We start from the raw sequence: 17,280 nt of genomic DNA, 5'->3' as shown, positions 1-17,280 counted from the left end.
GCCAAATTTGACGTCATTTTGAAGCCAAATTCAATGCTGGAAACGATCAAATCTGGTTGCTTTGATTTATCAACTCACGAAAATTTTCAGAACTTAATTAAATTTTTGCTGCAATCGTGCAGTCGGTTATCAAATTTTACATCGAATTTTAAGTTTATGAAACTAATATGCTTTGTACATTTTCCCAAAATTGATTTTTTGTTCTCATTTAGCCTCTGATTAGATTTTTTTTACTTATTTTATGTATACATCGGAGATTAGTTAGGAGAAAAACTGTTGATTTGCATTACTTTTTTCTGATAAGATTCAAGAATATTTGCCTGTCTATAAAGCTCCGTGACTGCCTGGCGTTAAAAATGTGCTTTGTAACTCGAAAGCAATGTATCGGCAAAAGTAATGCAAAGTTTGATCATAATAATGAGTTTATTTTAAACCAATCATGCAGCAGCATCAATCCTTAGAAAAGCACAATGATAACTTAAACTCAACTTTCCTCACTAAGTTTTTTTTTCAATCCATTTTTAGACAGTTGACTATAGGCACAAATCATAGGAGAGCCGATTAGACCGCGTAATTGATTTCTTTATCAGATACGACAATCATATGACCATAATTTTTTATTTGCTCTCTGAAGATTTATATTACTAACAAAAAGAACAAACTCAGGTGCAGAAGTCATTTAAAATCAAGTCTAACGGAAAATTATAGAGATAATTTTTCAATAAAATAACTGCAAGTCGAAATTCATTATGTAGATAATTCGATTATTTAATTCTCTCAGAATTTTTAAAAAATTAAAAAAAAATTGTTGGCAAAAATTTTTAACGGATCAATTCTCGGAACAGGAGTTTTAATGAGTCAGGAGTACTCAATTGCTCATTGTTCTCCGGGATAAGGAAGAGGAAAAAAAAAGTTTTTAAATAATTTTTAAAAGTTTTTTTAAGTTTTTTTTTCACGAGACTGTGAATATTTGAAAGAAAAAGTAGCGTTCCACTAATCATGTTGTATTCGCCTATAAAACTAAAAATACAATTCAAATGGTGGCGTTAATAGTCAGAAGCTTCTTCAGGTCAAAAATAAATCAACGTTATTTGAAATTTTTGAAATATCAATTGGAATTAATCGAAAACATGTAAAGTCTAATATTGTATGATTTATAAATAAACAATGCGATGAAATACGAAGCAAATTGTATTTTGAATTTCCACGCAATTAGCCAAAACAGTAGGAAATTATTGTAGGAGCAGGTGAATTGCACTGAATTACTCATTTTAATGATTTTGATCATTTATTTTAATGAACCTCACAAAATTATGAGTCGAGTAAAAATTTTTTCATGAACGTGCAAATTTTCCTCGAAAATATTACGGGCATTTTGATTGCCTGCTATTGATTTCCGATAACTATGATAACTATTATGACAATAAATTTGATCCGGCTGCTTCATCTTAAAAATTGCATAAGTTTTTAAGATCGTTAGTGGCTTTCCAACTGTGTTTTAATTTGAACTTCAGTGGTGCAATGCTGTTTAATTTTGCTCTGTTGCTGCTTCAGTGTGCTGCAGCAAACGAAAAAATGGTATTTTCTCTCCAAATTTGCAAAAAAGCAGGCTATTTAAAAGACTTTTGATTGACCCATGAGAAGACCAACCTTGCTCGACTATAAATTTCTATGAAAAGACTATAGTTTGACCCATGAAAAGACTTGCGGGATCTTAACTAAGAAGTTCGATTGTGTAATTTTGGTCAAACTTGACCCCCCGTCCCACCCACTAGACAATTTGGATAATTTCATAAGTCTAGACTTATTTCATAAGTCATAACTCGTCGACAAATTTCAGCGCATTATCATTAAACGTTTGTGCGCTAAAATATGTGGAAGTTCTTTTGTGCACTTCAGCACAATAAAAAAATTCAGATCATTACTCTAACCGGGAGTAGATGCCAGAGAGATCAAAGAACAAAATTTTTCCTCCCTTAAAGTTGCTTTTGCCTTGAATTGGTAAAAAAAGGAAATATTTTGATGATTTTTCAGTGGTGCATTTAGTTTTTAAATATTTATTCCTGTGTAAATCAAGTTAGAATCGTAGTGTTCTAAAAATTCTTGCTTCAAATCTGCTGAAATCATCCACGAAATCATCTTTAAATTCATTACGTGAACAGATGAAGAAAGCGTGAAGGAATTTGAGTTCATTTGTGTAAAAATAAAACATTCTTCATTTTCAGCTGAGATTTTGTTCAATTTGAGGTTAGATTTTTTTGACATTATAAAATTAGTGTATAATAAAAATTAGTTAAAATTAGTTGTGTTTAGAATAAGATTTTGGTAAACAAAAACAATATTTTCATTTGCTCGGTTCGAAGTTCGCCAAACCCGTCATTAAGAGAATGGAAAGTTATTTTTATTGTTTTATCATTTGTATGATATAGCTAAACTAGAAGATATATATATGAATAAATTAGGAAACATCTGGAAACAGTCTGTCACTCAGCGCTGATTATTATTTTCCAATTTTGAATTATGGGTTCTGTATGGGGGGGGGGGAAGGAAGGGGGAGGGAGGAATGAGTTCAAAACGGAATAGACCCGTAAAGTATAAATCGAGCAGTACACTTTGTGTTATCTGTTACAGGTTTCAGACAATCGAGCCAAAATCATGTTCGCTGGAGGACTGCTGGATCTTCTGGTAATGAGATATTTTTGGTTTAAAACTGAGTGAAAGAAAAAAAAGAGGCCCCAAATTTTTAAGAAGTAAAACTCTTTTTTCGACAACTACTTTTGCTAAACTAGGGTCAGTTTGTGGGCTGTTTTGAGAACTGTTTCATATTCCACACAAAAAATAAAGAACCTCAATAATAGAAATTTTACAACATTAAATTGTATATATAAATTTTTAAATTTTGGTGGTCATATAAATTAAACCCCCTCCATATCATGGTAACTAGACCATAATGGGGGGTATAATTTCTTATTTGATTGAGTCTGTTGATAGTGTTGCTGATTTTTGCTGATTTTTGTTGTGTTTCTCTAGTTGACAGATATTTCTGCTGAGTTTGATCAATAAATGTATTAATAGAATTTTTTTGCATGATATCTTGAAGATTCAAACGTGGGAGTTTTTACAGGTTCTGTTGTGTGTGGTAATACAACCAGCATTACAAACTCAACAAGTTGGCTATTTGAAAGGGATATACTGTTGCAACGAAAGGTGTGGAATGGGTAATTACTGCAAGTGGTTCACAACTTCTGCTACTATTTCAATTCTGGTTCCGGATGACACGCAGAAGTCAGACGGCGAACCAGACTTTGTGACTTTAGCCCCTCCGGAAGGTGAGATCCTAGTTGAAAATTTGTAAGCAGTATAGTTATAAATTTATAACTGTATGGTAAAAGTGTTCATTTTTAAGAAACAAAAGAATTATTGTCAATTAACTTTTAGGACACCAAAGGTTTCTACAGCGATTTGGAAGTTGTGACCTTTTTTGCTGACTTAAAAAAGCCTTCGATACGATTGGCCACGAAATCCTGTTAATAGAACTTGAATTATATGACATAAGAGGCATTTAGCTTAATTGGATTAAAGATTTTTAGCACAAAGGCAGCAATGTGTTTTGGTCAATAATTGTAACTCCTATTGGAAAAAAATTAAACTGTGGAGTTCAGCAAGGCTCAATTCTTGACCCACTGTTTTTCTCGATTTACCTAAATGACCTTCCAGACGTATGCCAATTCTGCAGAATTGTTCTCTTTGCAGACGATACAATTCTCATAGCAGAAATATTGATTTTCATTCAATACAAAACGATTTAGTCAATGCAGAGAAACGGCTCAATGCGAATAGGCGGTCAGTAAACGCTAACAAAAGTTGTCAAATGAAAATTAAAATAGCTAACAGTGCCTCTAATTCCAATAGGCTTTGTGATTGTAAATTAAATTCTGTTAGATTACTTGAATCAGAAAGCGGCAAATATCTTGGAAAACATATAGATAAAAACTTAAGTTCACTACGCACATTGACAAGATAAAAAAGAAATTGTCCATTCAATGCGGAATTGAGTCAAAGTTAAGGTAATATATTTGAAAAATGTTTTATTGCAATACTATTCGTCAAATTAAAAACCAATAAATCAATAAGGCGGTTTGGTATTTGGATGTGTAAATTACAGCACCCTTGAACCCCTAGATTTTTTGCCAAAGCAATTTCTTAAACTAATTTTGTTCCTCAAATACACAGAAAATGTCGCCCATCTGTTTGAGAAGTATAAAATCTTAACTTCTCACGAATTGCATTATGCGAATTAAAAAAATTTGTGATTAAATCAGTGAATAAAATGCACACTGACACATACTTCAATGATTTGTTTTCCTGTGAGTCGCGATCAACCCATTTAACAAGAAGGTCAATGAAATGGTTGTTTAAAAGTATCAAAATGTAAACGAAAACATGAACAGAATTCACTGAGATACAGGGTGCCAAGCTATTTAACCTTTTATTGGAACGCAATATTCTACCACCAATTTCTGATCAGCTTTATGGTTTCTCGTATGTCATTTCGGTGAAAAAAATATTGATAAATTCATTGCTTCAAGTATTCAGTTAACAAAAAATGTTTTTTCTTAATCATAATCCCATGTTCACATTTGAGTTTTTTTCAATAATGGGGAAAACCAACACACAACGCTTTAACGTGCTGTGGCCGGGGTTTCCTACTTTAGCTTTGTTGAGAATTTTGGCCTTCAACTTATGATTCTTGGCAATTTTGTTTTTTTTTTTAAATTTTGTTTTGCAATTATACATCCCTTGACAGGGCAATGTCCAATGATCTTGTTAATTGCCCTCTTTGAGTGCTTTGCATTTTTTGTGTAGTCCAATGATAACTTAAAGCGTTCTGCTTTTATTTAATTTTTTAGTTTTGATTTGTACTCAGAGGAACAAACTCTCTCTCTCTCTCTCTCAAGGATTGTTGCTCATTAAGTGAAAAAAAACTGATGTCATTTTTTGAGTGAAAACAAACAATTTGTCCTAATTCCAAGAAAATTCTGTTGACACAATTATTGATCAAACTCTGCAGAAATATCTGTCAACGAAAGAAAAACGATAAAAATCAGCAAAATGTGCATCTATCTGTAAACCAATAAAAATAAAGGCTAAGAAATTTAGCTCCATTAAAAATCTATACGTTCCTTCTAACGTTTGAGGAAAGTTCAAAAATATATACTCTTGTGTCATAAAAATGGCAGTCCGAATCTAACACAAAAAATCTTTGTGGTTTAGTAAAGGACTGGTGATCAATCTGACTATCTTGTTTCTTCAGTTGTTTCAATTTCATGGAAAGCCACAAAGGTCTATCGTGGCTATCTTCCGGCAATCTGCCAGCTATGTTATGATCAATGACCACCGTCAGCCTCTCAACGGCTTTTAATTAGGCGCTCTCCTTTTTTTTTTAATTCGCTTTACTTTTTGATCACAATTTTCATTTTACATAAGTCTTCATAAGTTTTCATGCCCGATTTTTGACCTACTTCACTCACTGTTTCAGTTGAATGCATTTTGAATTGTTTTATGCATTGATTTACCCAATATAGTGAATACGGTCAAAGTCAAAACAGCAAAATCACAGATTGAAAGAAACAGGATAAACATATAAAGCCCCGTCATTGAGTCATAGTGTATTTGCTAATGGAATTAGTTCAATCCTTAATAGCGTCAAATATAAAATGTGATTTAAGTATAATTTTAAAATCAAACCGAACATGCAGAATTTGCGCGCCAAATAATAAAACATGACTTTCAGAAAAATTCTTTTAATCTATGTCGTATTTTTTTCTGTTTCGAACCCAATGTGCGTCAAGCGGGTCAACGACGGCAATAGATTTCGGGAAATTTGTTTCAGCGGACAAATTCGAAAAGCAGTCAAGAAGAATTTCTTTTCTGATCCTGCTTTCTTCTGAAACAGAACATTTTTGAAATGACGTTCGGCTTTTTCAAAACGTTTCCATTGTTTTTTGAAAATTGTATGGTGTCTAAAGATTGTGTTTTATTGGATTTGGTTTTCATGGGAGTTTTACGTAATATTACGCAAAATTGATGGTTTTTAAACTAATTTTTCCGTTGTAAAAATAATTTAGCAATTTTTGGCCAATTATAAGTTGAGTAAATTTTTTTTCACAAGAAGCAGTTTTCATTTAATTTCGACAAATTTGAGTACAATCGGTACAATTTTTAAAATTTCTCTGTTTTTTCTTTATAAACTTTTTTATCTTCTGTGGTCTTTTGAATACGACAGTTTGTTTACTGACTTTTCGTGTGACCCATTTGAAAGGTGTGACCCCTTTTGTCCCCAATAACGGGATGAAGAGGTACCTCCCGGGGTATTAGGTTCTCTTAACCATAGGGCTCAGTAGTCTCTAAGTATGGGATTCACCGAGCTTTTTTTAATGAGATTAGTTAATGGTGTGTGGTAGTTTTAAAGAGTTTGACCCTCTCACTTTACCCCCTCCCCATTTTCAACTATATTGGTTCTATGCATTTTCAATTGCTATATGAATGAAATTTTTCTGGATCAAAGAAGTGTTTTTATCTAAACAAATTTGAGATATTTTTTAGAATTTTTCTCCAATTCTAAATTTTCGCTTTTCACCAAAGCTAGAAATAAATTGACATCATTTTGGGAGCTTCTTATGACTTGCGGGCAATTTTACAGTTTTGAGCAAAAAATTTTGAACAGTTTTATATATTTGATTACTTGAAGCGAATTTTTTTCTACGTTTATTATATGCAAAAATTAAAATCTTCGAAATTTATTTGTTTATTTATTCTAAGTTAATTTACTTTTGGGTTGATTTTTCTACAAACATCCTTACCTTTATTTTAATTATGATTGTTGTTTTCCCTGCTCAGTTGTTCTGCCACTGTATGCTATTATTTTAATTTCTTGTTGATTAAAACGAACTCGAGTCGTTTTCAGAATTCTTCAGGCTGTTTTATGAAAAGATCTGAAAACACTTCTTTCGACATTAATGTCTGAATTTAGAGAGTCGTTTTAAGTCAAATCGGAATAATAAAAAACAAGCAGTTAAAACTAGTATCTAATGGTGTTTTTCTAATTTGTTTTATACATCAAAAAAGTCAGCTAATAGTACGTTAGTTAGACACTTTTTTGCTCATATGTTATTATTGATTTTTTGAATTGTGCTGATTTATGTTTTTTTACTGTTTTTGTTACCTCCTACACTCGCTAATGACTGCTCTAAATGGCACTCTGAACACATAATTAACGCTACTTAACGGTTCCAATTCATATTTTTGCAATTCACGACTATGACACTTTTTATCTACTTGGCTGATATCATTGGCTCTCTGGTGACAGGTAAATGAATAAATCAGCCCCGATTCCTTTTAACGATATTAAATGGAAATGAAACAGAAAAATGAATTATTCGTGTTTGTTTCAGAGCCCAGGTACAAATGTATTTGTGAAGAGCAAATGACCAATTTAACTGCTGATGAAATTGACAAAATGATTAAAGGGCTGAAGATACAAGAATAAAAGAGAAACTTTAAAAAGTCAGAGTTTTGAAAAGACAGCAACAATATAGACCGTAGCATCAAGTTGAAACGCTAGCGACTGTTTCACAGGTCGAACTTCAAATTTAATACATGCAGACGTCAAAGCCTCGTTGTTCATTTGAATGTCTGGAGTTTTCCGAACGTTTGCTTGCGTTTCATCTTAAAGAAACTATAGTAAGTCTCATAAAGTTGCAACGCAATCGAACGATCGAAAAACTCTCGACATGCAAATGAACAACGAAATGCTGATCTCTGCATGTTTTAAATGTAAACTTTGACCTTTGAAACGTTCGATAGCGTTAAAACTTTATGGGACTGACTATATATTTTAATTTTTGCGGTTCTCAAGTTTCATATCTCATCAAAAAACGCAGCGCTGTTGAAAACCAAAATGAGAGCGAACTTCAACTTCTAAAAAACAGTTGGCTAAATGCAAATGTTAAAAGGTTGACAAAAATGACCAATAACTGACGCAGTGCGGAATAAACCACAACAAGCTCATTTGATTTCAGTTTAAGTTTCTTCGCAGTCAAGAACATTTGCAACCTTCTGCCTGTTTTTCAACTTTGGTTTGTAAATTGCCCATAGTGTGATTTGTCTTATTCGATGTTATCATTTAAATAATTCAAAATATCTCTCCATATCTCAACGTTTAAGGGCTGTTTGTTGTCGAGGTTTTCGCAGCAGAAAGTTGATAATTGTGTGAACGGACCCTATATGAACAAACTGTTAAACAAATTAGGTTTAATATCTAAGTTTGGGTGCTAAATATAACTCTTTCCCGGGTCGAGGTATCACCGCTAAAAATGGCTAAAAGATGTAAGATTTGCGGTATATTTGGTAAGAAAAAGTGTACCGTAATCGTAATAGTTACCGTAATCGAGGCGGAAAAGCATTAAATGCGCCAATATCTATGAGATTTACAGAACCCTGATTGCTGTGGTCTCCTAGTATTCCCCACTTTTCAAAGATTTTCGCATGCATTATCGCATGGTCGGTGATGCAATTTTTTATACTATCAGAACTGTCACGTGAAACCATCACTTAGCCCAAGATTGTTCAGGCTGTGGTACAGATTGTTCAGACTGTGATCATAAATCTCCTATAAGTTGCTCAACAAGTAGCGAGTAGGGGACCATCAATATATGATGCGCTAAGCATACTACATCAATTTAGGCTAACAAATTTAGTGCAAAATGTTAATTTTTATCAAAGCATGCAAATCAAGTTCAACTCAGTTGCCAGCAAACATTATATCCCAGTGAGGATGGGAAAACAGAAAGGTAACTGGATGTGCCAAGAGAAGGCCACTGGAAGCCCTATTCCAAAACTAATGCCAGATTTGAACCATTCGCAAAATTTTGATCGGGAATGCCACTTTTTTATAATATTTGCATAATATCTCTTCACACGGCCAAATTTGCAAAGTTTTGCAAAAAAAATGTTATTTTTCCAATAACATTTAAACGATTGGAAGGACCAAACAATTGTGGGTTATTTTCCGAAACATTTGTTGGAGATTGCTTAATTTAATTTGAAAATGGGTAAAGTACACTATGGACCGTGTAAGAGATATAAGTGATAAAAAATTACCGTACAAGTAGTTACATCAATAATACATTAAAAAAATCTTTTTTTCAACTTTTTATAAAATTAATGCATTTTTTACGAAGTTTGAAAATTCGCTCATAAATAATTGCAAACTTTATATCAAGTTTAAACTAGGGAGATTCGTGCACCGTAATATTTGTTGTAGCTCGAGAAGTTTCACTGAAAACTTCTAAACCACTAGCATCTCTATTATCCATTGAATGCATCCGCTATCACCTGTTCTTAAAATTGTTTTGAAAATGAATTTTTTTGCAAAAAGTTGTAAAAGCTACGCCTTCTACGTTATGTAAAAGAAAACCATATTGCATTTGTAAACATTTCAACCACAAAGTAAAGAACAAAAAAATTAGAAAACATCTATTAAAGCTGCAAACCTGTAAGCAGAGCGGAGTTATACTGCGGTGCTCTTGGTTTTGAAAATTCAAAGTATTTGAAATGCATTTTGGCGCTGCCTTTTTTATTAGGATCTGTTCACACATTTTCATAATTTTAGAAGTCAATTTGAAATGATGATTGTTGTCACATCGAAACGAGAAGTGGGGCAAAAAGCCGGAGGCGCTTTTTTTTCAATCTAACTTTGAAGTAGAGCGAGAAAACGGTGTTTGAAAAAATTCGCTTTCTCGCTATTGGCTTTTTTTTCACATACCGCTTTTGGACAATGAGTTTTTGCTATTTTTTATTTTATTTGATCTCTTTCAAAGTCAATTTTTCAATCCAATGCGTGTCCAGATGTTTTCCGTTTGTGCCTCCCCCCGCCAGTTTATTAGGTGCATATCACTTTCAGCCCCCCCGCCGCACGTGCTATATTTTTTATATAGTGATTGACACGTGCTCTGTAACTGGCGGTGAGATGCATAAATATCCGGGGCAACAAACTGAAAGAATCCCAAAGATTTTTTGATTTTTGGCGGGAACTTGTCCTGCTATGTTTTTTGTTTAGTCGTCTTTTTACTTTTTACTTTTTAAATTTAGGAAACAAAACGTCTATTTGAACATTTTGTTTTGTTGGTTACTTTAGTATTCTACCCATGCAAAATAGCTCTTGGTCATAACTCATTTTTCAGTAGACGAATTTCAGCTAATGCAAAAGAATTGAAACAATTTCAACTCAATTTTCAATGAAATCAAAATTTCTGTAGCGGTAGACAAATGAAAGAATAGCTATGCATACCAAAAATGGGCCATTAGAAACTTTATTTGAACTGATTTTTTAAAGTTTCTAATAATTAGCTCTAAAAGCACTGTAAACAACAAAACCAATTACATCTTATTTTATAATTAAAGGGTCTTTTCAATATTGACCGTTTATCTAAGTTTTCTGTCCCGCAACCTGTTTTGGTTCAAAAAAATAAAGCAAAATTAGGAAAATTTATTTTCGAAAATGAAGCAAAGTGTATTTTTGGTACTCACTAAAGAGAATGTTTTATGTTAATATGCTTCAAAGCCTTAAAAACAAACTTAGAGAAGTTTTTTTGCAATTTTTACCGCCGGAAAACAATGAAAACCAATTTCCGTAGAAAAAAAAAGACTACTAGTAAAATGTACAAAAGTTATGCATTGGAAGTTTAAAATTATATAAAATTATTTTTGATTTATTTTTGTACAATTTCCTTACATTCTTTGAGCTAAAACAGAACATCTGGTTTAATTTGGGGTAATAATTCAACTGTTTTCAGATATCAAAACCATTTTCAGACCAAATTTATTCGCTTCATTTCGTTAACAGATATTCAAATTTCATCTAGACATTAATTCGAACAGTATTAAATTATCGGGTCCTTTCAAAATTTTGGAACAGAAAGATAACTTTATAGTTGCGAAGCTGTAAGTTGACCAGAGCTATATTGATGTGCTCTGGGTTTTTACAATCTGAGAGCTGGGTAGCATTGGTGCTCTGTTGTTTTGCAAGCCAAGATTTGGAATGTATTTGTGTTCTTTCTATTTTTGAAAGATGTTTTTACATCTTTATTCAGTGACATTGAGCTTTAAAATCCTAACAAACAGGGAAAACTCAGCGGGCATCAAGTTTCATTAGAAGCCCTTAGCTGCGTTCAGTATTCCCCCAAGTGCTTAGAGCGGTCAAGCTGATGATAGGACCGTAATTCATTGTTAAAATGTCATTTTTATGAGTTTTCGTGCACAAAATTTTTTAATGCTTGCCAATTTTCAAAATTTTGTGGCACGAATCTGATTTTGAGTTTTGCAAACGTTGGTAAAGGTTTCTTGCAAGAGATAAATACTTTTTATTACCATTAATAATTCTTACGAATTACTAATTTTTACATTTGTTAAATTTTTTTGAGAATTTTTGTAATTTTTAGAAATACTTTAGCCCGTGGTGCCGCAAAAACTCCTTTAGGTTTGGTATTAGTTTATTGCATAGTTTCAAATTGATTGTTTAAAACATTTCAACATCAAGATTTTAGCAATTTTGCGATAAAACTTGCTTTTTTTAAAAAAAATAATTGTCATTGTTTATGTTTTTTTGCCGCAAGGGTCAGGAAACTACCTTAGCTTTGATAATAGCTCACTGAAAAATTTTAATTTGCATTGGATTGGTTTTAAATCTTCTCATATCACCAATTTCAGCAATTTTTTGATGAAGCTTGCAATTTTTATCAAGTTTGATTTGAAAAATTTTCGTTATTTTCTGATTTTTTGTAGCACCGTGGGTCAAGGAACCTCCTCTCGGGTTGGATATTATGTTACCGTGTGATTTCTAGTGGCAGTGGAATGGTTTTCAACATTTTATTGGCACGATTTTTAGCAGTTTTTATAAAACTTGCAGCTTTTTCAAATTTTTTATCAAAGTTTGTCATTTTTGAGTTTAATTAGCCCAACTGGTCAAGAAATCTGTAGGATTTGATGTAGGTTACCGCAACGTTGGTAGGGTCAATAGAAAACTATTCAACTGTTCCATTACCACGCATTTTTAAAAAGTTTTTGACACAATTTGATATTTTTTCCAAATTCTCAGCAAATTATAACGTTCCTCCTTTATCGATCTTTATGGGCCAGTGAACTTTTTCCTCGGTTTGAACTTGGGATAATTTTCGAAGCCAATTAGAGGTTTTAAATAAATTAACATCAATACTTTTAGTCATATTTTGATAAACTTCGAATTTTTCAAAACTTTGCCATTTTTTGAGTTTATCGATCTTCATAGACCAAATAAATATTCAAAAGTCTTGGGGTTGGGTTACTAGAGAGGTTTGAGAAGCAGGCAACAGCATGGCTTTGAACATAATGTTGCTGCAAAATGTACCAACTTTGAACAAAATTGCAATTTTTGGTTTTTATAGTGTTCTTTGGTTTTCAGTGGCGCCAATGAACCCGTTTGAAGGCGTGGTCTAATGAGTACTTCCAGTGGAATGTCTTGAATTTTTGGGTAAGAGCTTCAAGAGTTGTAGGAATGATATATTTTTTTTCAGTTTATTTGGTTGTTTTAGTTTCTTCAGTTTTGGGATTGTTTGCAGTTTTGGCCGCCAATTATAGTTGATACGATGATAATTTCTCAATTTATTTCTGTTGGGTTGTTTTTCAGACAATCTCCTCGTATGCTTTCTGTAAGATGTTTTCAGCCATTTTTCATACCTTTGATCTTTCAAGACGGGATAAACAATTAAAATCCAATGGAAAATAAGTTTCATTAGAGGCCTGAAGCCAGCTTTAGTAGTCCACTAGGCTCTTAGACGTGTGAAACTGCTGGGAATGCCTTACTTCCAGGTTAAAATGTCTTTTTTTAGTAGTTTTCAAGCCCAAAATGGTGTAATTTTTCACGTTTTATTATCTTTCGAGTTCTGGTTTGATTACACTATATTGACCTTTGTCAAAATTGACAAAGGTCCATAACAAGATATAATTACTTTTTATGGCCCATTGATCAGCTATATATTTTGGTAATGCAAACATAATCACAAAACATGAAATTTATTTTTGCAATTTTTATCAATTTTTTGAAAATTTATTTGTCAGTTATCCAGTTTTCTTGCCTCAAGGGCAATAAAAATTCTTCGAGGGTTGCTAAAAACTTACTGCATGGTACTTAATGGTAATTGAAACGTTTTCAACTGTTTAGTGTCAGGAATTTTTGAAAACTTTTTGAGAAAGCTTGCAATTTTTTTTCGTTTTTTTTAAATCGCGTTCATTTTATGAGTGCTTCCAGCGTTGGCCAGAAAACCTCCTCTAGGGTCTGATAAAATTTTTTTAATAGTTTAATTTCATTAAAAATATTTTCGACATTTTAATATCAGAAATATTAGCAGTTTTTTGTTGATAAATTTGCAATTTTATTTTTCAATTTTTTCGTCCTTTATTCACATTATTACCTCAATGGTCCAGTAATTTCCCTAGGGTTTGCTAGTTTGTTTTTGCTGAGTTGCTAAGAGCAATAAAATGAATTCAACTTTTTAATCTCACAATTTTGTGCAATTTCTCATAAAAACTGAATTGAAAAAAATTCAAAAATTTTTTGTCATGTTCCTAGTTTATCGATCTTCATGAGCCACTGTAGCCTGCTAAGGCTTCAACCTCGGTTACTGAATAGCCTCTGGATAGAATGAAAAGGTTCTAAAAAAATCTAACATCAAAAATTTTAGCAGCATTCCGTTAAAGACTGCAACTGTTGTCAGTCATTTCATAAATTTGAATTTTTATTCATATCATAATTTTAACTGGACAGAACTTAAAGAAAAGAGTGGTTTCGAAGTTTTTCTATATTGCAAAACTAATGAACATTCATTACTTTTGCAATTTGCAATCTTTTTAAGTAAAAATTTAAATAAAATATTTTAATCTTTTAATGTAAATGTTAAAAGTAAAGTTTTCAATCTTTTTTGTCAAATTTCTCATTTTTTGCTCTCTTTATTGGCCAATAAACTTTTTTAAGCTTAAATGGATGAAATTTGGCTCAAGAGTTTTAGCAATGAATGTTTTTGTTTAGTTTGCTTGATTTTAGTTTATCACCTTTTGAGATTCAGGACCTGTTTTTTTATAAGATGCATATAACATTTTTGAATTACTTCGATTTTTTAAAACAAGATAAAAGGTACACCCCAGCGGGCCTTGAGGTTTATCAGAGGCCCATGGCAGGCTCTAGTGGTCTGTTGACGTTTTCACTCATTTTTCATGATTTGAGCTTTCAGAACGGGATAAACAGGTAAAGCTCAGCGGTCATCAAGTTTCATTACAGGCCTTCTACACGTTCTGCTGCATTTGAGATGCAGATTAGAGGTTTGCATAGGACTGAGTGCCAATGGAATTGATTTCATTTTTTTAATATCACTAATTTGACAAACTTTGATAAACCAACTTTTTGACAAAGTTCGATAATTTTTTTTAACGTTTCGAACTTCTTCTTTTGAACAGTTTTTCTTGCCTCAGCTAAAAAGAAACCTCAGATTCTGATAGTATGTTACTGCACAATTCCCAGGGTGAACAGCATGATTTTTCACATATTGGTAAAATCACGATTTTTTGCAGTTTTTAGATACATTTTGATTTATTAAAAATTTTTTTTGAAAGCTATTGTCACGTCTATGAAACTTTATGGCTCGAACTTGGTTTACTGAATAGCCTGTGGAAACAACATAATGTTTCTGAAGAAATTAATATAACAAATTTCAGCAACATTTTTATTAAAATTTGAAGTGTTTTTTTTAATCTTTTTTTTGTTCGTATTCTTTTATGTTTAACAATTTTTTCGGGTCAATGAAACTTTTCAGGTCTTAGATATAGGGTCACTGAAAAGGGTGCAGAGCCAGGAGAAGGGTTTTTAATATTTATATTTTGCGAAATAATAAAACTCCTTAAAATTGCATATTTCAATCTTTTAAGTATTTGTCATATTTCTCTATTTTTAATTTTTTTGGCCAATGAAATAACTTCTTGGCTTGTTCGTAAGTTAATGGGTATAATAAGACAGTTCGAATGTGTTTTTAGTGTCAAAACAGTCTTCTACATTCTTAGCAATTATTATTTGTTTGTTTAAACTGTTTGTATGTTTATTTTCTCTATTTATGAGATGTTTTACTTTTTGGCTTGCATTATTCAATTGATATTCTGGTCAAGTACAGTAGCTATGATTCTGTCATTTAATATACTGGATTGCGCTTTAGGACTTGTCCTGCTGTGTTCGTTTGTTTCTTCGTCTGACGCTCTTTTTTCAGTTTTACATTTATTCAAACAGCAAAGCTGAAAAAAATCAAATTTTTTGAATGATGTTTTATTCTTACTCTTTTGCGTGTGACGTCAATTCTCGACCTCTACAGCAAAAATTGTTAATTCATTTTGATTAAATGTTGACTATTCGTGACTGACCTCATTCAACAAAATGACTTCTGCACTTGAAAAGTTGAGTTTAATTTAAATTAATATAACTTCAAAGGAACTCTTATGTGCAGTACAGGTCCCTAATAAAGAAGCTTCAGCAGAATGAGTTTTAACAAGCTTTTTAAATTTATCTCTAAGTGTTTTTTTAATCAGTTTCAGAGCGGCGTCAATTTCTTTTCAATTTAGAACTGTATCTGTTTCTATCACTAATATACGGCACCCAAGTCTATTTCGCAGCCATTCCGGCAATCTGCCCGCTGTGTCAACTTTTTTAAAATCTTTTTTTGATTTTTTTTGATATAATAGCTTTTTAATTTTCATAGATTTTGAGCTGAAACCGAAAAGGTTGCTTGATTTAGGGAACCTAAATTTATCCATTTTTGAATTTCAAACTAAATTTCCACGTGGTTTTATTCATTTCGTTGATATTAAGAACTACTAGTAATTTCTAACAAGGTTTTAATACAAAGTTGGAATCAAGGAACGTTCATCAAGCATAACTTGCTTATTCTCAGTCTTTGAGTAGCCGAATTTTCGCACATTTTCGTGAGTTGAAAATTTCCAGTGTACTTTCCATGCCAAACACTCAGTGCAGGAAATGAATGCAAAAAACCGAATCATCAAATAAATGCAAAAGGTTTACTTTTGATATTTTCGAAACATTTATTTTGTCCTTTTTTATTTGAATTTGATGTTCGCAAGGAAGTTTTAAAAGTTAAGAGAAAATGTTGTTAGCCCGGAAGGTTTTCACAATAATCTGTGCTACGCACTCGATTAATCAGGATATTAGTTTAGACATTATCTAATTAGTAAAACTAAAGCAACAGACACGTGTAATAGCCCGTACCGAACTCTAAGTACAATTAAGTACTGGGCACTTATAAATGCAAGTCTTTCTAATAAAATCAGAACTCAATCATTACAAAATCAATTGTATTAGTTTATCAGACTTGACTCGCAAGTCGCAATTTGACTCCCAAGTCAAAAATTATTTTTAAAAAAATTTCGAGTGATGATTTCGAGTTTCGAAAAATTTTGTAACGTGCTACGATTTTGGGGTTAATTTTAAGGCTTTCGGGGTTGCTTCGAAAACTCCCCAAAGCCGTTCAAAACGATCAATTGGTATCCCAGAGGAGTCAGAGGAAGCCATATTAATGGGTTTTCAGTCGGTTTTCTAGCCTTATGGCCTGAAATACTGGAATGCAAATTGCTGGCTCTGATTAAAATTGGTTTTTGGCAACAACCCGCTTGTCTCCAAATTACATTTCAATAGAGAACCTAAAATCTAATCCTATGGATAAAATTATTCAAAAGTCCCAATTTAGATATCAATCGAATCAAAACAAAACTTCTATGTCGTTCTTTTAAATTAAAACTTATAGTTCGATATTTCACTGTTGCGCTATATAATACTATCCTCGAGATGAAATCGATGAGAAACACAAATTAAATTTGATGTACAAGTCTGTATAGCCAACAGACCTCAACAATTGCTATCCCGGGTTGAGGTCGTGGAAGTATGAACCAGACGATCCAGACACAAAACACCCATGACTCGACAGTCCAGACAATAATTGGAGTATGAATCGAAACTCCGGGAAATTGTGCGAAACTGTGCGAAATTGTGCGAAATAGCGCGAACAATCAGAAATTGTTCGACAGTGGTTCGACAAACCAGACAGTGCGAAACTGCGCAACAGTGAGTCAATACACCAGACAATAACAGAATTATTAACACACTTGGACACGCAGACACGCATGACACACCAC

At 32.5% G+C, this 17,280-nt stretch overlaps 2 protein-coding genes across 3 annotated transcripts in view; one reads left to right on the top strand and one right to left on the bottom strand.

Annotated features, from left to right (window-relative positions):
• Positions 1–17,280, bottom strand: part of LOC142354506 (chromobox protein homolog 3-like) — a 572,284-nt gene that overhangs the window by 119,129 nt on the left and 435,875 nt on the right. The window lies entirely within an intron of this gene.
• LOC142354462 (uncharacterized) lies at positions 2,164–7,673 on the top strand. Its single transcript, XM_075406764.1, has 4 exons — positions 2,164–2,247; positions 2,632–2,685; positions 3,125–3,329; positions 7,455–7,673. Exons 2-4 carry the CDS (start codon positions 2,656–2,658, stop codon positions 7,547–7,549), a joined length of 330 nt encoding a protein of 109 aa, XP_075262879.1. The 5' UTR covers positions 2,164–2,247; positions 2,632–2,655; the 3' UTR covers positions 7,550–7,673.

The sequence above is a fragment of the Convolutriloba macropyga genome, chromosome 15 (genome assembly GCF_964194025.1).
Source record: "Convolutriloba macropyga chromosome 15, txConMacr16.3, whole genome shotgun sequence".
In the NCBI taxonomy this organism is placed as follows: Eukaryota; Metazoa; Xenacoelomorpha; order Acoela; family Convolutidae; genus Convolutriloba; species Convolutriloba macropyga.
The sequence above is the reverse complement of the archived record's forward strand: the minus strand, read 5'-3'. Positions and strand labels throughout refer to the sequence as shown.